Genomic DNA, 22,377 nt, shown 5'->3' on the forward strand with positions numbered 1-22,377 from the left:
GGTTCATACATCCATTCCCTTGTGAGGTTTCTTGCTTAAGTTTGGGTCCTTTGTGAGCCACCTTATCACTCTAACAAGCTCCAGGACTTGCCTCTAGGTTATACAGTCTTGATGCTTCTTTGCATGAAGAGCTCTTTTGATGAAATAAATTTGGTTATATGCTTCCTGAAATCTATTAAGAACATTGAACAAGAAATGTTTTTAGATTTTCCTTGCTGTATCTTCATCTTCACACATGCATGATCTACTACAAGCTGGAAACTTTCTTTCTGAAAGCTGAACATGAAATTCTGTCATCCAATTTCAGGTAAAATTAGGAGAACCTGGATATAAAGAAAGGTACTACATGGAGAAATTTGAAGTAAAAGAGTCAAAGTCAATTGATGATATTAGGAGAAATGTTGTAAGTTGCTTCTTATTGCTCACCAATTGCACTCGAGGTTCTCCATGAAAGCTACTACTTTAAGTTGTTTGTGGACTACATTAAAAATGCACATATATCAGTTAGTCTGCGTGTTATATGAAGCCAGAGAATTGCTCTATTTATCTAACTGCCCATTTCCTGCACTAGTGTCTAGTGACGAATTTATAACGTCTAGCTGCAAACTGAAAAGAAAATTCTTGTTGCTTATGGTTATGATTTTACTTGATTTCCCATTGTGGGTGTAACGTTCTATTAAAATCACCATGTAACTCTGGAGTAAAAAAGCTAAATTGGATCTTTTGTGCATTAGTAATATGAACTGCAACATGATATTAAAATTTAGGTTTGGGGTGACCATTGTTTAGTTCAGACATTTAGTTTTTTGTAGTTTATGTGGCTCTAGTTTGAAAGGTGTTTATACTATAATGCATTCTGTTATGTAACCCAAACTCCACATTATCATATTTTTATTTTCTCAGTTTGATTCACTCTTTCAGTAAAGGTTCTTTGTATAAGACCGGTGTTGCATAATGATAAATGTGGGCATTAGATTTCGTTATTGATATCAGCAATTCACTCTGCAAGAGTAAAAAAGGAGGTATCATGATATATAAGAAGAGATTATATTTAAATTAATCTTTTCGGTGTAGAATTAGAAAATTGTCACATCCTTGACCCAAAGGCATGTACCAACGGACGTGGCAGCCCACCACACATGTTTAGGGCTGGGCCCCATGAGCATAAGGCGATATAACATGCCAAACATAACAAAGTAACAACAATCAATAACATTGGCAGGATAACAATTTCTAGGTCTAACTAAATTTTTCCAAACTTGAATTGGTCGCATGCCAATCCCGAACTACTACTAACTGATGTAGCACAGGGTACAACCAACAAGTACTATGACCAACAAAACCATGCCAAGCATCGGAGGAGCCAGCGGATTTACAGGCAAAGACTGCAATAAGCAAATACTTAAGGTTTTTATTGGCGGATTCATAGGTTTTTGGCATATTTTCTTATAAATTTCTCATCAGGGACATTATCATATTTTAGCTAGGTTTCCATATTTATAATAGGATAATTCTAGTATGTTTTCTTATTGTCAAGTCCTATTTTGAGTATAATTTTGTATCAGGTTTAATGCTCCAATTGGGGTTAGGGTATCATGTCCTATAAATATGCACACTTAATACACTGTAAGGGGAGCTCTTGAGATATTAATAATTTTTTTTTTTTGAGATGATTTCTTCTATCAAGTGAAGAATTCTTTAATCCAATTTTCTTCTATTTGCGTGTTGATATTTGAAGCATAACCTCGTCGATCCCATCACCCCTTCTTTCTTTTCCCACTGCATTACTAACATTGCTATCACTACACATTAAGGCGGTTTACAATATGCCTATAAAATAATTTAAACCCTTAATTTTTCACAAATTTTACAAAATCACAAAGTCATGTCCAACTAAATTCAGGATCTTGGTCTGTGCTCACATCCCAATCGCAACCCATAATCTACTATGGACTTTGAAAAAGAGAAAGAAGAAGGTGAGCTAAAAAGCCCAGTAAACAATTAACAATCTTGACCAAAGGGATAGAGCAAGTATAATAAATAAATTTTAAACAATTTATGGATTCATGATAAAGAATGACTTATTTAACAATATAGGATTTTCATCATCAAATTATACATTTAATTCCAATGAACTACATATAAATCATTTTCCAAATTGGTATTCCAATTATAATTCCAAGGAGTATTTTTATAAGCCATTACCAAAACTAAATTATCTTATGCAAGGTTTTCATTAAGCAATTTATGATCACTTTCTGAAACAATACCATTATCAAAGCGAGGATTTTCATAATTGATATTTCATATACAATTATTTCTTGATGTGAACATATGAACTATTTCTTAAAAACAATATTTCACTTCCAATTCCAAAGGGCGATTTATAAGTCAGATTCCAAAACCAACATATCACTTATATAGATATTTCTGACAGTATATCACTTCTCCAAAACTAAACCATTTTCTAAATCAATATTTCCCACATAAATCCAACAATCAATTTATAAATTAATTTTCAAAGATAGTATTTAATAACTCATCAGTTATTGACACTACGACGGATGGCAGGGCTCAAAGTACTGCATTTAATCAGTCCCATGAGACTACAACGACATTATCCCTATGGCAGGGCCCAAAGTATTGCATTTAACCTTTGCGAATGAGGTCTAAAGTACCATACTTAACCCTTGGGGAGTAGGTCCAAATTATCACATTTAATCCCTGCAGAGTAGGTCTAAAGTACCGTACTTAATTCCGGCAGAGTAGGTCGTGAGTACTGCATTTAGTCCCTGTGAAATAGGTTCAAAGTACGACATTTAACTTTTGTAGAGTAAGTCCAAAGTAATCAAGTTTTAGAATAATCAAATGCAAGGTATGCCGTACCAGTAGGCATGCCGGTCGCCTATCGGATCGGTACGATATCGGTTCAGCATGTTCGGTATCATTTTGGTACCGGGCCCTTACCAAGAGAACTCAGTCGGAGCCGGGGAAGAAGAGAAGGATAGCGAGCGGGGGAGGGAGGGAAAAGGAGAGGCCTTCGCTGCTCGTGGGGGCCCGACGGAGGCCGAGGGGGGTGGCGTAAGCCGCGGGGGCGAAGCCGCGGCCGCGTTGAAATAGGGGACGCGGCCCCGGAAATTTTTTTGGAGTTTTAAGTGAAGTCGGCAAATCTCTTAATTTCTGTTACTACCTCCAAATTATGGACTTTACTTATTGTCTATGCTTGCCTATCTTTATCAAATCCAACTGGTTTAAGATTGTAGAAACCGATGCCTCCAATATCGGTTATGGTGGAATCTTAAAGCAGCTAGATCCCAATCTCAATAAAGAGATTTTAATTAGGTTTACTTCTGGAAAATGGAATTCCACCCGAAAGAAATATTCTATAATTAAAAAAGAAATGTTATCTATTGTTAAATGTATTTCTAAATTTCAAAGTGATTTGCTGAATCGGCAATTCTTGCGGAGGATAGATTGCAGTGCAACCAAGCAAATCATAGGAAAAGATGTAAAGAATCTAGTATCCAAACAAATCTTTGCTAGATGGCAGACACAACTATCTACTTTTGACTTTAAAATGAAATATATTAAAATAGAGAATAACTCTCTTCCTGGCTTTTTGACTAGAAATTTTTGCAGGGATGATTCCTCACAGAGAAAATTATACCCGAAGAAGAATATCTTCCCAAGGTGGCAGGGGACGCAACAGCAATCCGCTTCCCATGAGTACAAGCAATTTGCTATTTCATACAGAAAGAAGACCACAATTTGTGGATTTAGCAACCTATCTTAATATGAAGAAGGTTCAACAACAATTTGCTGATAATAGAAGAAATGATACTTTTATCTCATCTTCATCGAAGCCTACGATGAAAGTAGTACAAGAAAATAATGTTGATACTACTTACTCAAAAAATTTTGCTGAGCATATAATAATGTACCTGGGTCAATCAGACATTCGAAACATGAATGACCCATGGTTCATACATCAAAAATCATAGTTAAATGCATAGACCACAGGAAGAAGGAATTCTTTCAGAATTTGATGAAGCACCAAATATCTCTATTAAAGCTGCTTCATCCAGGTACTCATTCTCATCCACTCCAGAAGATGACAACAAGTTCATTTGTCTAGCCGGAAAATCACAAGACCTCAACGAAGAAGAACAGTCTCCTAATACAGCAGACATGTGGGATCGACTCTCGTCCCATGATAGGCCCCAAAGAAAAGGAGCTGCTAAGAGCAATCCCAACAAAGGTAAAGATCCAGCACAGTACAAGGCCTGTCTGCATCAATTGTTGTTGTCAGATGTCACAATCAAATTGCGGTGGAATACAGAGACGACCAAAGGAATCCACTTTCGGCGCCACCAACTTTTGTTGATGATGACTTCTTGGAAGATGCCTCTTGTCAGGATAAGATAGAGAAACTTTTGTTTAAAGTCGAAAGCGGCTTTAATAAAGTTAGTTTAGCAAAAGTTGGTGGCGCCGAAAGTGGATTCCTTTGGTCGTCTCTGTATTCCACCGCAATTTGATTGTGACATCTGACAACAATAATTGATGCAGACAGGCCTTGTACTGTGCTGGATCTTTACCTTTGTTGGGATTGCTCTTGGCAGCTCCTTTTCTTTGGGGCCTATCATTGGACTAGAGTCGATCCCACATGTCTGCTGTATTAGGAGACTGTTCTTCTTCGTTGAGGTCTTGTGATTTTCCGGCTAGACAAATGAACTTGTTGTCATCTTCTGGAGTGGATGAGAATGAGTACCCGGATGAAGCAGCTTTAATAGAGATATTTGGTGCTTCATCAAATTCTGAAAGAATTCCTTCTTCCTGTGGTCTATGCATTTGACTATGATTTTTGACGTATGAACCATGGGTCATTCATGTTTCGAATGTCTGATTGACCTAGGTACATTATTATATGCTCAGCAAAATTTTTTGAGTAAGTAGTATCAACATTATTTAAACCTTCTTCATATTAAGATAGGTTGCTAAATCCACAAATTGTGGTCTTCTTTCTGTATGAAATAGCAAATTGCTTGTACTCATGGGAAGCGGATTGCTGTTGCGTCCCCTGCCACCTTGGGAAGATATTCTTCTTCGGGTATAATTTTCTCTGTGAGGAATCATCCCTGCAAAAATTTCTAGTCAAAAAGCCAGGAAGAGAGTTATTCTCTATTTTAATATATTTCATTTTAAAGTCAAAAGTAGATAGTTGTGTCTGCCATCTAGCAAAGATTTGTTTGGATACTAGATTCTTTACATCTTTTCCTATGATTTGCTTGGTTGCATTGCAATCTATCCTCCGCAAGAATTGCTGATTCAGTAAATCACTTTGAAATTTAGAAATACATTTAACAATAGATAACATTTCTTTTTTAATTATAGAATATTTCTTTCGGGTGGAATTCCATTTTCCAGAAGTAAACCTGATTAAAATCGCTTTATTGAGATTGGGATCTAGCTGCTTTAAGATTCCACCATAACCGATATTGGAGGCAGGGCCAGCCCGAGCCTTAGGCGACCGAGGTGGTCGCCTAATGCCTCGGACCAAAGGAAGGCCTTCGGGAGGCAAAGAGAAGATAACCACAGAAGGAAGGGAGAAGGCAAAAAGGCACCGACTTGCGATGAAATAAAGAGAGGAGAGGAGAGGGGGGAGAGGGGGAGAGAGAGAGAGACAGAGCAGGGGGGAGGGGAGGGAGGTTCCTTGCCCTGTTTTCTGTGTCTGACCGTGGCCAAAAGGAAGCAAAGGCCCCATATAAAACGGGAACAGGTGCTGGCTACGAGTCTTCCCCTTGATGGAAGGGAGGTGGAGAGTTTCCTGGCCTGCAGAGGGGCAATTTGGGAAGTTGGGGACCGTAATTTTGTTTTGGGTGAGAGAGAGGAGGGATTTGGTTGGCTTGATACACGTCTGAAGCCGCTCTTATCTTTCATCCCTTCTCTTTTTTGGTTTTGGTCTTGGTTTTCCTTCCCTTACATTACTCCTGATGGACCTGATCCAGCTGGGCCACCAGGAAGAAAGATAGGGGAATTGGACATGGACTTCTTGGAGGGTGGAGATTCTTTTAATTTTCTCCTCTCTGTTTCTTCTCCCCTCTTGGGTGGTAGAGAGAGAAAAGGAGGGAGGGGGTTGGATGGCTGCTGTGCTGTGATGTTGCAGTTGCTGCTTGGGTACTCACTTGAAGGGGAGATGGTGGGATGGGACTTTTATTAATTAGATGAGTGAATTTCCCATAATGCCCCGACTTTCTCTTATAGAGAGGCCCCTTTCTGGACAAATTCTTTCCTTTACCCTTGACCATGGAATGCCATGGGATAACCTTTTCCTAGTCTGCCCTTGCTTGACATGGTAAATAGTATTGCCAAGCATTATCTCAGTTATTTAATCAGTTTCATGGCCTTTCTTTTAGAGTAATTACTTTTCCGTGCTTCCATTCAAGAATTAGATTAAACCGAAGAGGCTTCTTGTCTATCTTTAGAAATAGTGTACTTAACAGCTATATATTTTCATATCGTTTTTTTTAAATATTTTGTACTTATTAAAATTTTTTATTATTAAAAAAAAGGCCTCATTCACCGAATTCGCCTTGGGCCGCCTCTGATTGGAGGCATCAGTTTCTACAATCTTAAACCAGTTAGGATTTGATAAAGATAGGCAAGGAAGATTCTTTACCTTTGATTTTATTTTTCTTACCATGGCAGTATGCTACTGGCTCCATGGTGGAGGATTTTTTTTAAGGCGGTTATAAAGAATAGCAGTATCTTCTACTAAATCTTTGTAATAATTTGAGACATAATTTAAGCTTCTAAGAAATCTTTGAAGTTGTTTAATATCTAGAATTTCATTTGGAAACTTGGATGCAAATTCTATGCTTCTTTCAATAGGAATTATTTTTTCTTGTTTAATGTTATGTCCCAAAAACCTTATTTGGGTTTGAAATAATTTCATTTTTTGAGCTGACAATACTAGCCTATTATGTATTGTAATCATCTTAAATGTTCTAAGATGTTTTATATGTTGATCTAATGATTTAGAAAATATTAGAACATCATCAATGTAAACAATGATGAAGTCTGTGAATGAATTAAAAATTTCATTAATCATACTCTGAAATTCAGAAGGTGCATTTTTTAATCCGAAAGGCATGACATTCCATTCGAAATGCCCAAAAGAAACTGTAAATGCAGTTTTATATCTATCAGATTAATTTATTTGAATCTACCAGAATCCTGACTTTAGGTCAAATTTTGAGAAAATTACAACCTCATTTAGTCTATCTAAAAGGTCTTTTTTGTTAGGTAATGAATATCTAATCCATTTTAAAACTTTATTTAGAGGTTTATAATTAATTACTAATCTAGGAACACCTCGTTCCTTTTTGGCATTTTTGTTTACATAGAATGCAGCACAACTCCATGGAGATTGGGATTTTCAGATTAATCCTCTGTTTAGAAGAGTTTCTATTTCTTTTTTTGCAAAGGTCAAGGAATTCTTGATTCATTTGTGGTGGTCTGGCCTTTGTTGGAATATTCCTTTCATTAAAGGAATCTTCATATGGAAGAGGTATTATGTGTTTTTTCCTATTCCAAAAGGCATTTGGAAGATCGTTACAGATTTCGCTAATAAATTGATCTTCTATATCCTTAATTTTTTTGTTTAATATGAGGATCCTTAAGTTTTTCTTGAATGTCAAAAATATTAATTTCTTGTTGGAGGAAATTTAATTGTTTCTTCTTTTTGATAAGAATATTCCTGATCTCATTTATGACTTTTGTTTGTGGATCTGTTATAAAAGGGAATACTATTTGTTTTTCTTGTTTCATGGAATATATTCCAGTACTGTCTATCTTAATGCTAGGCATGATGTCATTTAGAAATGGGGTTTCTAAAATAATACTTTGAGTTAGATTTCTAACTAAAATCAAGGGTGTTTGAATACAAATATCCTTGTTACAGATGTATCTTACAATTTAATTTTTATTGATAACTTACTGCCTCCTGCTGCAGTAAGGGTTTGAGCTTTTTTTTTCAAAATAGCTTGTAGGGATTATTCCCTCTTGAACATAGTTCAAGTCTGCACCGCTATCTACAAGTGCAACTATGTTCTCTAGAACGTAACTATTATTTATAACAATAGTAATTTTGATATACCATTTTTGGTAAGTTACCTGATTTAATATATTGAAATATTCAGGTAAACCATCTGTTTCCTGAAGAATAATAGTTTTATTCTTCTTCAGATCATCTAGGGGTGATAGCTTAGATTCAATTTGTTGATTTCTAGAATTGTTATTTTATAATTAATTTGTTTATTTCAATTTTTAACAGGTATATCTATCTTTAATTGATTAACTTCTTGTTTTAAGTCTCCTATTTAAACTGGTTTCTCTTCTATTTGAGAAGCATGAAATCTGTTTAAAACTTCACTTAATTGATAGCCAGGACTAGGTAGCACTAGTCTAGATGTTTCTCCCTTATTAGGGTTCTTCTCCAATAAAAATTTTAATAACTTTTTCTTTGTATTATTATCGTTAATTTGATATAATATTTTAAAGATTTCTTCTTGACTATTGGTTAAGATATTTAATCCTTTCATTTTTACTATGGATTTCCAATAGTCCTTATTGCAGTGTAATTCATTACACTGACAGCTGTCTGAATCAGAGTTTGATTCTGAGGAAGAACAGGAAGAGATGATTTTATTTAGCTCTTCTTCATCTGATACTTCATTCGATGTATTTTCTTTTTCTTCAGAAGAAAAGTTTAGCATTAATTTAGCTAGTTGGGCTTTAAGCTGATCATCAACTTGCACCTCATTGATTTTTCTTTTGATTCTGCAATTAGTTGCATAATGCCGAAACCTACCACATTTGTAGCATTTGACATCGTCTGTTTGATGTTTTCTTTTGTATTTTTTAAGAGCTAATTTCTCTTGTTGTTGTTGCTTCTTTCTTTTATATCACTTATCATTGTGTTTCTTTCTTCGTGGTATTTTATGAACATATTTTTTACTCTCTCTTTTTAACTAGACCACTTGGAAATTTATCTTGCATGTCAAATGCAAACTGATGACAGAACTCACCAAGTTGGTACTTTTCTGTAAGTCTTTGCTTTTTTAGTTGGTTTCTTAGCTTTAAGTCCTTGCATAAAGCTAAACCTTCTTGGACACAAGTGTTTATTAGTTGTCTATAAGTATATTGCTGGTAATTAATTGTGATACCATCATTTCTTTCTCTGAGAATTTTCTTGATCTTCTCAGCAAACAAATATGGTAATCCTTCTATAAATTTGGATTTCCAATATTCAGTATTTGGTTCTGAGAGTTGCATTACTCTTGAAAGAAATGTATCTTTATACCATCTAAATTGTTTCAATGTTGGACATTTTAGATTTTGTAGAAGAGTTTTTATTTTTTCTCCTAATGGTACTTGATATCCTATAAAGTTTTGTACAATTGTAAGACATAGTGTATATACTGCGTCTTGTTCAGTAGTCTGAGTTTGCATACTACTGCTAGGTTGATTGGGTTCAATTTTTTATTGTTTTGACTTGATTTAAAATTTAATTCCTCTGGCTTTGGTTAACCACCAGCCTTTTAATTGTCCAACAAAGCCAGTCGTAATAAATTTGGCTATTTCATGGCTATTTCATAATCTAAATTTCTATTTTGTTTATAGATGGTAGCATACATCATCATTCGATGTATTACATCTACAATCTGTTTATCATTTACTCCATCTATGTTCCATCCATAGATGTGTCTTCTAGAATAAGAGTTCTGGAATGGTTCTTTTTCTTCAAATAAAAGGTCCTGTGGAGATGATGTTTGGTAATAATATTTTTCCAAAGGTTTTGGTTCATGTTTGGTAATAATATCTTTTATTCATGATTAATCTAGATAATTCCATCTCCCAAGTTTATATCACTAATGGTTGATCCATTTAAAAATTTTGTTTCTTCCTATAGGAAAATCCTGAATCATCACATTTTATAATTAAGAAGGACTCATCTAGGCTTCATATTCTGTCTTGTTCTGTGGACAGCTGCATCAATCTACCAATTTCCATATTTTCGTTCTTAATTAATGCTTGAATTTTTTTGGATTCAAAGCAAAACATTGCTACTAGAATATCAGCAACAATGACACCAAAAAAATACGAGGTATAAGTAAGGTTCTAATCAAATTAAAAGTTAGTATTCTGTTCAGCCCTTCCCTGTATGTCAGACCACTTTAATGATTTAATTTGACTAAGAAAATGTCCTACAAAAATTTTCAAATTTTGCAGGTTTAATAATCCACGAGTTAACAATTTCCAGATAAAATTTGAGATTAAAATACTTATCCATGTTCAAGTTATTCGGACTGGAGGACAGAACCTGTCCACCCTGAGATCACCATCAAAACACACAAAATCCTATCTCCTGAATAATATATGAACTATAAATGAATAATATATGAACTAACCTGTTAGTCTTTATGTTCTTGTTTGAGTCCTGTCTTTCTGTCTTATGCTCATCCTGAACTCTTGTACAGTAGCAATTTTATGAATTATTTCCATGTTCAAGTTAATTGTTCTCTATAACTGCTTTAAGAACGTTGGGACGTAAAAGGCATCAACTACTGCATGGATCTAATCTGATTTTATTGACAAATTAAATTAATTTATTATTGCTTGTTACGTTGATATCTTGTTAGAATTAATTGCAAATTTGAGCTAATTGTTTATTATTTCTTAATTCTGTGAAGCAGCATGAATAATTAGGGATCTTTTTGTGCTCTATTGGCTGTATTACGTTGATATCTTGTTAGAATTAATTGCAAATTTGAGCTAATTATTTATTATTTCTTATATCTATGAAGCAGCATGAATAATTAGGGATCTTTTTGTGCTCTATCGGCTGTATGCATCTATATTCAGTATTACTCTTAAAATTAGATTTGTGATGGAGTTCGTGAATTAGCGGCGGCACATGGTCATTTAGGGACAGTCATGCCTGGTTAGGGAACAGGATAGAGAACTTTAAGAGTGTTTCAAGGAAGACATGCTAATATTTTGTTTCCAATCATTTGATAGATTGATGGTGATGTGTTCTGTTGTCAGGTCCAGTGCTATGTAGAAGGCCTTTGCTGGATCATGCGATATTACTATCAAGGTGTCTGTTCATGGCAGTGGTAAGTTGAATTGTAATATATCTAAGAACTGATTTATGCATTTTCTCCCCCTTGCACCCATCTCAATATTCTTCTCTTAGCTATGATTACCTGGGGGGTTTCACCATTGTCCATAATGAATGTGATGGCATTGTAGTCTCAAACAAGTCGTTTGTTTACTGTCACTTGTGTGAAACTTGTCAAATATTATTGCAATAGTTATTCTTTGTTTCTATGCAGCCAAAGCTTTAACTTATATTATAATTTTAGATTTGTGTTGTATATGTTTTCAGGTTCTACCCATACCATTATGCTCCATTTGCATCTGATCTTAGAGGTTTGGCCGATCTGGAGATCACCTTTTTCCTTGGACAGCCATTTAAACCATTTGATCAACTAATGGGAACACTCCCTGCTGCTAGGTTTGCATAGGCTTGAGTGAAAGTTTGTGTAATTACATGGATAAATTTGGGATTGCAATTCTCCATGGATGATTTATCTTCTCTTTGTGTAGTTCAAATGCATTGCCCAAGCATTATGGAGCATTGATGATGAATCCAAAATCACCTTTAAGCTCCTTTTATCCCGATGGTATAGCTATATAATTGAGCTTCTTTTTTCTATATCTACCTAATTTTATTCTCCTTTTATTTTACCCAATAAATTTGCAAGCCTAAAAGTTTTATATTTTTTTCTTTTTGACAGATTTTGAAATAGACATGAATGGTAAACGCTTTGCATGGCAGGTCAGCTGCACTTATGGATTTATTTTTCCTTTTTGCACATGGTAATTGATGTTTGAGGAAATGATTGTGCTTCAATATCTCATTGAACTCAGGGTGTTGCCAAGCTGCCGTTCATTGATGAGAGACGTCTACTTGCTGAGACGAAGAAGCTTGAGGATACGCTGACGGTGAGGAGTGTGATGACTCTATATCCTTTCTTGTTATTAACTTCGGTGTTTGGTTGCACAGTAAATGAGGGAGTATCCCTCAAAAGTTGAGAGGGGGGATATCCCTCCAAATTCTTGCCAAACACCAAAGAATTGGGGCTTATACCATGGGCGGGGGGTTATCCCCCCACATGGTGGTGGAATAGACATACCATGGAATAGGGACAAACCTATTCCCTTCAATTACCATTTTTCCCTTATCCACTCTATAAACACTCAAAAAGGTGCGAGGGCAATTTCATTTTTGTAATAATATCCAAACCATCGCGAAGCCAATGCACATTAAATGCAGCCTATTCCTGCACCTATTCCCTGCAATTATTCATCAACCAAGCCTATTTCATGGCATAGGCCTTTTCCTTCAACACTGCAAGGGATATCTGCAAGGGATATCCCTCCACTGACTCTGCAACCAAACACCACCTTAGTTTTTTAATATGTTTCCTGATGTATTTGATCTTTTGAGCTTACACAGGAGGAAGAAAAGTTTCGGAACACAATGATGTTTGATATAATTTATGTTTACATAAATCATCCTTTGGCTTCACAAATTTATACACTATATCAGATGTGCTATCAGCTTTCTTTTCAAGAAGCACCAATTACTCCAATTGATGCAGGTGTTAGGTCAGTAACCGATGTTTGTTTGTTATTTTACTGATATTCTTATATTTAAGTGTTTTTTTTTCTATCAAAAATATACATTATCTTTTACTTTGGTGCAGTGATGGAATGAATGGATTCCTTTGTCTATGTGAGAGGAACTTTTACAGCGTAACGATACTTGCACCGGTGAAAGGGTTGAGCAGTCTTGAAAATAACCAAGTTTTGTAAGTTTTCAGCAACGTCTACTTTGCAGCAGTAAAAGAAAAATGATACTGTCAATTCCTAAATTCTTAGTTGCTTTTGTTTCATTTTGCTTCTATGATGTAGGAACGCCACTTATCTTAATCCTACATACCACCAGCATATTCCAGAACCTCCTGAAGGTGTGATCACACCTGAAAAGGTACTTCTGAAGCAGTATATTCTTATATTTGCACAAGAAAACTTGGAAGCAAACATTGAACATGATCACTGTTGAGTTATCAGCTCTTTTCTAGAAATATGTCATTTTTTATTTTTAATATAAATATTGATTGTGAATGATAGAAGTATAGAATTGAATACTTTTGAGACTTGGAGCCATGCAACTGGACTTGCTTTTAGTTGTGATTTGCGCCAAATTGTAGTATATAACAATATGTTTCTACATTCTATATCTTAGATCAATATCTTTTTGACTTTATAGAATGATTTTTTTGGTATTATTGCAGTCATGCATCGAAAGTAAGAAATCATACTTTCTTCCATCCCAAGAATAAATATCATTTATGTTGTTAAACATAAAGCACATACCGATTCACTGAGTTTGAACAAATAGCTAGTTTTGATATGAGATGGCTTTTCCCCCTTCTCTCACATGTTTGTTCTTGGAGGCTTGCAACTTTGATATCTGCATAGTCCAGAAATATAGTATGTTCATTTTTCTTTTTTCTTTTACTGAATAACATGCAGAGTACTTTTTCTTGTATTATGTACTAGAGAAAACCGAGCATGTACATGTACTGTATAGCCATGGTTTAATATCATGCTTTATCAGCAAAGACATACTAACGTATCCCATATTCTGCAATGCTTGAAGTGTGATGGAATGGATTTATTTAACTACAAATTTTGGATGAAGGTCTGAAAAATTACATCGAAAACATTGTTGGTGGATTTTTTTTGATTTAAAATTTTCAAACTGAATATTAATTGAGCTAATATGCTAGGTAGACGCTACTTTCCATGGAATGTTGTACTGTCCCGAATCGCCCGGTTCGGGGCATATTGAGCTGTAGTGGGCGGACCGGCATAATTCCGCCCCTTAGTTCGAGAAATTCGGCGGGGGAAGAGGAGATGGAGAAGGAGAGAGGTTGAGGGAGGGCAGGAAGCGGTCTCTGTTCTCTGTTTCAAACGGAACAGGTGCAGAGGCCCCTTTTTTTTATTCTGGCTTTGTAAAATAAAGTCGGCATGCCTTGCCAACCTCACTTCAAAAAAAGGGGAACCGAGGGCATCTCAAGCCCTCCCTTGGCCTCTCTCCATCTCTCTCCTCCCTCCCTCTCTCCCTCCCTCTCTCTCCCTCTCTCTCTCTCTCTCTCTCTTCTTCTCCCTCTCCCCCTCCCCCTCCCCCTCCCTCACCCGGTAGTGCTGTGTTGATACGGACCCAGAACGGAATGGCATGGTACCGTATCATATCGTACCGCCAGGCAACATGTATGGGTCCTAGTACTGGTGTAGCATATCTTGCTACTTTCTACAGTAAATATTTACGAGTTAATGCCAACTTAATTTTGAGCTGTTACCATCTAAAACTATTAGTTGAAATTAGGTGTAGTGTTAATTGCTATTAATGTCTGATACAAGTTTATTTGGTTAGTAGATGGCTAAAAGAGCAAAATTTTGGGAAATGGGGCTTCGTTGAAGGAAATGTTTCTATCTACAAGGAGTACATGGAAATGTGGTTACGTGCTGAATTTAGAATTTGGGTATTTACAAATATTTATTCAATATCTTATTGTATGCTTTTGGAAGAGGCCCAAGCTTTTCTCCTCTTGTTCCTCTGTGTTTGTTGACCTCTACCTTGATTAGATGTCATTGCTTGATTTGATCTTCTCTTAAATATTGAATTGATCCAATGCCAACATTTCTTCATTGCCATATTGTATGCTTTTGGAAGAGGCCCAAGCTTTTCTCTTCTCTTGTTCCTCTCTGTTTATTGGCCTTTACATTGATTTGATGCCATCGATTGATTTGATCTTCTCTTAGATATTGTTTTGATCCAATGCCCTCTATCTTTTTCCCTCTTCATCAAGTTTTTGTCTCCTAGTGTCTTCCAGGTTTTGTCTAATTAGTTTGAGCAATCCTTGCATCCAGATGTGATTGACTAGGCACCTTGTTTGCCGCTCATGATGAACTTGATATGGTTTAGGTTCTTTTTAAAATGGCAATGCCTATTACTTTTGTTACTAGAATCAGACTGTAGTCTAAGACTTAGTGGCTCTCTCTCTCTCTTTCACATATCTTTATATTATCTTCCAAGACGACCAATGTCTCAATCCGGCCAATGCAAAATAAGTGATGAAATCTCTAAATTGGAAATCCACACTATTAAAATGATCTACAGCAACGTCTGCTGTGCTGGTACCGGGCCCGGAACCGGTTTTCCGGCAGCATGGGTCGGTACGGCTCCGCGTCGTGCTTTGCCGGCCCTGTATCGACACAGTAGAGGCGGGGGAGAGGGAGAACATGAGGGAAGAAATGTGAGCGGGGGAGGGAGGGAGAGGGAGGAGAGGAAGGAGGAGAGAGGCCGGCCGGCAATGGGAGAGGAAAAGAGAGAGAGAGAGAGAGAGAGAGATAGAGAGCGGGAGAGGGAGGGAGAGGAAGGAGGAGAGAGGCCGGTCGGCAATGGGAGAGGAAAAGAGAGAGAGAGAGAGAGAGAGCGGGAGCGGGAGGGAGAGGGAGAGGAAGGAGGAGAGAGGCCGGCTGACCGAAGCTGGGGAGCCTCCGCACGGAGGAGGCGGAGGCCCCCTCCATGCGGCCTCTTTTCTCCTTCCTCTCCCTCTCTCTCCCTCCCCCGCTCTTTCTTTCTTTTCCTTTTTTTTCCTCCCCTTGCGACAGGGTCTCGGTGTCGTTGCCGGAACCGTCTCGGGATGCCCCGAACCAGGCGGTTCGGGACGGTTCCGCCGACCATGATATATAGTCATCTAGCTGCTTTGGCTTTCCAAGAGCATTCGAGGCTGAGCTATAATGGATTATAGTCCATTTGAGTTTTGTAATTACTATAAGCTATAGCAGCATGCTCGCATCTAACTTAGTGGTTGTCTTGTGCATGCCCTTTGGTTTCCTTTACCACTGCACTCATTATTCAAATCCAAATATATTCTGTCAATGATAATGATGTATAGGTACATGTGGGGGACCATTATGATCCTTATGTTATTACTTTATTTATTGGTCCAATCTTCTCATTTCAAGCAGTTACCTTGCTATTTGTGTAATACAAAAGTGTGAATATAAGTTGTACATGTATATGAGCATACTTGCTGATATTTGATTTTTTTTTCCTTTTGGGATTTGAGAGTTATTTGGAGTTGAACTGTGGAATGACTTCTTTCTGTGTATTAATTGCTATTTTGATGTTGTTTTTTTATTTGTTGAAAATTGTTGAACACTTGATCTGATCTTGCTGTTTCACAGGTTTTGAAACCTCAAGACATTAAACCATTCCCTGTGTTATGGCATGAAGACAATAGTCGACATCAGCCTGGCAGAGAGAGGTATCCCGATTATTTTGCTTCTATGATCACATATTGTTGGTTTAGATCTTATATGGATTTTGCTAGGGCATTAGTTTGTAGGCTCATCACACAACATTTTAGGAGATTCTTGTGATGTAGGACAACCATTAAAGGGCACAAAGGTTCACTTAAATGTATGAAAATGAGGGCTTAGTTTCTGGTTAGCAGGAAACAAATCATAATCATGATTATGCAGCCTTTTCTCAACTATTTGGGGTTGTCCTCATAGATCCTCATTATTCCTATCCAAGGTCAACGGAATGTTTTTCCAAGTTTCTCGGTATCCTTCCACACAATCTCTATTGATGTTAGTTTTGATCTTTTCTTGCAATTCTCAACACAAACTAAAGTATCTCTCATTACAGGAGCTTGCTTAGATCTTTGTTGTATATATCCATATCATTTTAATCAATTTTTTGTTGTTTTGTCCATTTGTGCAACTCTTATAGCTCCTTAAATATATTTATTTCTTAATCCAACTCCTTAAATATATTTATTTCTTAATCTATCATTTTTGGTTTTACCACAAATCCATCTTAACATTCTCATATCTGCCATACGGTTTGTTTTTGTATACTTTATTTTCCAGTATTCTGGGTCGTACAACATTGCAGGCGTTACTGTTGTTCTATAAAAAATTTCCTTATATCTCCAAAGTATGCATCCATCACATAATATTCCAAATGCACCTCTCCACTTCATCCAATCAGCTCTTAATTTTATTACATATCTTCATCCATCTCTCCATGTTTTGTATAATGGATCCTAAGTAATGAAATTGGTCGCTCAGTGGGCTCCAAGGTTTGTTGAATTGTGCTGAACTGGCCGGTTTGTGGCGTACTGAACTAGACTAGTCGATAACTGGCACAATTCATTCCTTTGGTTCGAAATGTAAGCCCTAAGCATGTTTCATGCTCCCATGGGGGGAGAGGGAGAAGGAGAGGAAAAGAGGGGGAGGGAGGGAGAGGGAGAGCGAGAGAGGGAGGGAGGGCTTGAAAGCCTTTATTGATGGGGTTTCCCATGTTTTGTTTCAAAACAGGAAATCTCTATTTTTGTTTTTGCCAATTTGAAATTGGCTTCTCTCACTCCATAATTTTTTTGCTTACATTTTGAACCAATAGAATGAATCGTGGTGGTAACCGACCGGTCCGGCTTAGTACACCCCGAACCGGCTGGTTTGTCACAATTCAATAGACCTTGGAGTCCACAGAGTGACCAATTTTGTTATTTAGGATCCATTATGCATAAGGTGAGATGGATGAGGGCTCGAAAGCTCTCATCGATTGGGTTGCCCCTATTTCATTTTGAAATAGGAGATCCCTTTTATTTTGCCAATTCGAAAGCCTTCATTGATGAGGGCTTTCGAGCCCTCTCTCTCAGCCTCTCTCTATACCCCTTCCCATTCCCTCTCCCTCTCTCTCTCCCTTCCCTCTCTTCCCCTTTTTCTTTGGCTCTCCTTGTGTTGGTACACCCCTAAGTGGAATGATAAGGTACAGATCTGTACTATGTTGAATCGATCATCGGTCGTACCTTTGGTACCGGTTCGGCGAACCTTGGTGGGTTCTCTTATCCATCGATCTTCGTCAATACTATGTCTTTATTTCCATTCTCATTAATATACCTGTCTTTTTTCTATTAATTTTTAAGCACTTATCCTTCATTTTTTTTATAAGTCTAATTTAGTATTTAATCTAGTTTTCTTTTCATCAATTAACACTATATTATTGGCAAATAACATACACCATGGTACATCTTCTTGAACATTAGCTGAGTTCATCCATAATTAATACAAAATGGTGTGGACTTCGTGCTGATCCTTGATGTAAGCCTATTGTAACTGGAAAAATGTCTGTTCTGCAGCAATTTCTAGCACTTGTTAACTGCTCTAACAAACTTGACCTCAATTATTTCAATATATCATTTATGCACACAATTTCTTTTTAAAGCCTATCAAATCATTTTTCTTGATACCTTATCATAACCTTTTTCTAAATCAATAAAGATTATATGGAGATTTTTTTAAAATATTTTTATACCAATTATTTAAGAAATAGATGGTCTTCATTGTTGATTTTTATGCATAAATCCAAATTGATTATCTGATATAGTAGTTATTTTTCTTAATTTTTTTTCAACTACCCTTTTCCATAATCTCACTGTGACTCATAAGTTTAATTCCTTGATAATTAGATTAGTTTTGTGTTTCGTCTTTATTCTTATAGACAGCTACTACAAGACTTCTCCTTCAATCATCTGATATTTTCATAGTTTTAATAATTTTTATTACATAAGTTAGCAAGTCAATTTAACCTAATATATCCCATGATCTTCCAAACCTCAGTTATCTCTCTTAAAATATCTTCAGCTACCTTCTTAATACAGTTCGCCATTTGATCCCACATTTTGGCTGGTTCAGTCCTTAAATTCTAATTTCCCTCCTATAATCGTATATCTCTAAAAGCTATCATATTTTTTCCTTTTAAATTCCACCATCTTATCTTTTTGGACATTTATTAATTTCTTTTGCTTTCTTCTTGTACTTAGTATGCGTAACTAAAAATAGTAATCTAGGTTATGTGGTTAAGCTCCCTCCTGATATCACTTTACAGTCCTTATGGGACTGTTTGGTTGATAGGTTCTTCTAAAATAAGTTTATACAAAGTTTGAAATAGATGAGTTTTCTAGAAATGATTGTTTAGTTGTTTTCTATAAATCCCATTTTGCCAAAATTGGCAAGTCATAAAACCTAAAAAATGAATTTTATGAAACAAGGCCCATAAAACACGTTTTACAAAATTCATGTTTTATCATTTTCTGTTTTAGTAAACTCACATACAACTAAACAACCCCTACATATTGATCTTTCTCTTCTCTTAATGAAGAAGGTAATCTTTTTTGTTAGAAACAAACAAATGATAGGATTTAAATGGGATTTTAGGCGCAAATGATTAGGTCCATATCATTTGCAAAGCAGTAAACAAGTTTATTAAATGGTTAATATCTATCACCTAAATCAAGAGCAGCTGTGGGAGTGGATTCGGTTAAAGGTGCTAGTGTGGATGTGGAGAATCTTCTCTCTCTCTCTCTCTCTCACACACACACACACACACACACACACACACACACACACACACACAAAAAGACACAGAAAAAGGAAAAAGAAAAGAGGATGTGGGTACAAGTTTCCTAAAAGTTTCTGAAGTGGGTGTGGCACTATACGTAGGAGTATCTTGCTATAAAGCTTAAATCAGAACTATTACCATGAAACCAAAGAGGGAAAATAGCTGATTTACTGCAATCTGCCATGCTGCACCTATGGATCTTGCTCTGCATCTAGCCCACTTGAGGTGCTAGCAATCCTTGGCCTTCTACCAAGTATCCAAATAAACAAGGAAAGCTAAAGATGACTGATATTGCATGGGGACCTGAAAGAAAGACTCGAAAGGAAAGTTAAAAGAATCAAATTAAAATCTGGTTATAACCTCATCAATCTAAAGTCATTAGAAGATTCTTCTGTCAGCAATCTGCAGTAAATTGCTCTTTAGATTCTTATTCTGCTGTGTTACATAATCAAGGAAAAGGCTTCCAGATCTTCATCATGTAATATTTTACTGCATAATAAAACTGGAGCACTGAATTCTCTATGTTGGTATGGGAGAATTCTAACAGAATCTTGCCCCTTTTCCAGCAGCACATAGCAGGTGTGACACACTAGTTCTTTATGTTCCCTTGGTCTGTCATCTGCTTTTTACTGATGGCGCGTGGACTCCACGTACTGAATGCAGTAAGTGCTACACCTATGAACGCTAGGAAAATTATTAGACTTGGACTCATAGGGTAGCATATTGCATCAACCTTGTGGAACATGTTAGAATCTAGGATAGTTGTTTTGTCTGTACCTATGTTGCAGGTTTCTCTTTATTTTTGGCAGCGATACGTCTTTGTAGTCAGATTGCTGCCTTTTGTTTTCTCTCATATAAATTTGAATTTCTCCAGATCTAATTTACCTCTTTATGACTTGGACTGTGATTCCAGGTCACAGCTGTCTGTAGCTAGATCGGGTCCGCACCTAGGTGCAGCAGCCCATCGTCTCCTGAAAAATACACTGCAGCTGAAGACCAACGTCTCAGGATTGCTTGACAGACCCTACAAGAATGCCCTGCAGGCAGTTTACAAGCCAAGGCCAACCGGACCTCTAGGGCACAAGAGAAGCTTTGTCCGAGACCTGAGCTATTACCGTTCCTCAAATCACAAGCCCAGAGATTTTCCAAGTTCTCAGTCAGTTCAGAACTCCAATGAGGCCGAATGCAGCAGGCAGAACCTCAGAATACAGGAAAAGTTGATTTCTCAAAATCAGCAGCAGAATATATATATAGGGATGTCAAATATGAGAATTGATGAGCAGGAAAATTGCCAACAACATCCAAAGATGCCAGATGATGAGTTCTGTTCAAATCGGCGGCAGCCTATCCTAAATGGACCTCCATTGCCTTTGCCTCCCACAAACTGGATCCGTAGGCAAACTGTAAGAGACCCCTCAGGTCGAACATGAAAAGCAGCAGGAGGTGAAGGATGTGTACCGAATTAGATTAGGAGCAACTCAACACGAATTAAATTCTAGAGGCCGCAGGAGGTGCAGGATGTGTACCCGATTAGGTTAGGAACTCGACCAATTAAACTCTAGAATTCAGCAGTGATGATGGTGTCTGCTAACAAATTTTTCAATCTTTTAGACATTGGTCAGAAATGTAATGTCTTCCAGAAGTATCATGTTGGTATTTGGCCAGTTGTTTTTATATGACATTTTTTATAGTATCTTGATGTCAGACCAGTGTACAAGGGGTCAAGGAATTTGTTACCCGTGGAATGCTTTTTTGCTTAATGTTTTCCCCCTTCCCCTTGCTGTTATGAATGTAACAATTGCTCTATTTAACGAAGCTGCGTTATATACATGATTATGGTTGAACACAAATAATAAGATATTTCATATACAGCCAAATATGCGCAAGCATGCTGTATGTTTTTTAGCGTCCGGGCAAAGTATGGAGAAGGCCTCCTCATAGAAGAATAAACTGCTATAATGGAAAATGCTTAAGTGGCTCAGAAAAATCACTGAAAAATCCAATATTTACTGTTCTCATTTACTTTCGGGACAATACAACCGTTCCAAGGTAGGCTATTGGGTAAACAAAGCAGCTTCTAGAAGCATCTGAGTCGCGCATGTGAAGCTGGAATTCTTTATAACAAGTCTCACGAATGCATTTTATATCATGGTGCAGAGGCAGAAGAATTTGAATGGAACAACCCATAGATTCTGGTGGAGGGAGAAAGTGGGCTAGGGCTTTTGATTTTCTACTGTCAATGTCTCGTGCATTGCTGGTAAGAAAAACTATTGAATATCCCTCTAATGTTTCTGTCTGTTATACTTATATTCAATAATTTGTAAAATCTTATACTCAGTTAAATTAACAATATTAGTAAAACTATTTCTGATATAAAAGATTGAAATTATCTTTAAACAGGGCCGAGGATATACACGCCTTTTTTTTGTTCTTTAATTGGCTGTTATGTTGCTTCAGATTTTTTTTGTCTTCTCTGAAATTTTTTCTGACATAATATTTAGGTCCTATTTAAGATCAACAGTTTGGCTAACGTTTTATTAAGTTATGAATTAAAATATTGAATAAATATAAACCCCAGAAAGATAACTGTAGATTTTCTAACTAATTGATCGGAAGTATAATTGATCATGAGGTTTTTGTAATTTATTCAAAACTATATTCATAGAATCTTCATACAAAAATGCTTTAGTAACTCAAAGATACCACCCAAAATTCACTCAACTGGTGTGGTATAGTCTCATTGAACTGGCACCATGAAGTGTTGC

General features: G+C 36.6%; 1 protein-coding gene across 12 annotated transcripts in view; it reads left to right on the plus strand.

Annotated features, from left to right (window-relative positions):
- The window catches only part of LOC103712565 (5'-3' exoribonuclease 4-like), a 35,671-nt gene extending 14,231 nt beyond the window's left edge, over positions 1 to 21,440 (plus strand). For 8 of the 12 annotated variants that reach the window (XM_088721297.1, XM_088721296.1, XM_039129443.2 and 5 more), the window contains exons 12-22: positions 308 to 403; positions 11,107 to 11,177; positions 11,450 to 11,578; positions 11,671 to 11,747; positions 11,862 to 11,902; positions 11,995 to 12,069; positions 12,584 to 12,735; positions 12,834 to 12,938; positions 13,042 to 13,117; positions 16,390 to 16,469; positions 20,526 to 21,440. In XM_088721297.1, the coding sequence (XP_088577423.1) occupies positions 308 to 403; positions 11,107 to 11,177; positions 11,450 to 11,578; positions 11,671 to 11,747; positions 11,862 to 11,902; positions 11,995 to 12,069; positions 12,584 to 12,735; positions 12,834 to 12,938; positions 13,042 to 13,117; positions 16,390 to 16,469; positions 20,526 to 21,042 (1,419 nt within the window). In that variant the 3' untranslated portion in view covers positions 21,043 to 21,440. Of the gene's footprint in view, positions 1 to 307; positions 404 to 9,033; positions 9,104 to 11,106; positions 11,178 to 11,426; positions 11,579 to 11,670; positions 11,748 to 11,861; positions 11,903 to 11,994; positions 12,070 to 12,583; positions 12,736 to 12,833; positions 12,939 to 13,041; positions 13,118 to 16,389; positions 16,470 to 20,178; positions 20,275 to 20,525 lie in introns of all 12 variants that reach the window. The other 4 variants (XR_015986838.1, XR_015986839.1, XR_015986840.1 and 1 more) reach the window with 4 other exon arrangements.
- The last annotated feature ends 937 nt before the right edge of the window (positions 21,441 to 22,377 follow it).

Source organism: Phoenix dactylifera, chromosome 5 (assembly GCF_051530095.1).
Source record: "Phoenix dactylifera cultivar Ajwa chromosome 5, Ajwa_hap1_PhDact_Kaust_v1.1, whole genome shotgun sequence".
Lineage (NCBI taxonomy): Eukaryota > Viridiplantae > Streptophyta > Magnoliopsida > Arecales > Arecaceae > Phoenix > Phoenix dactylifera.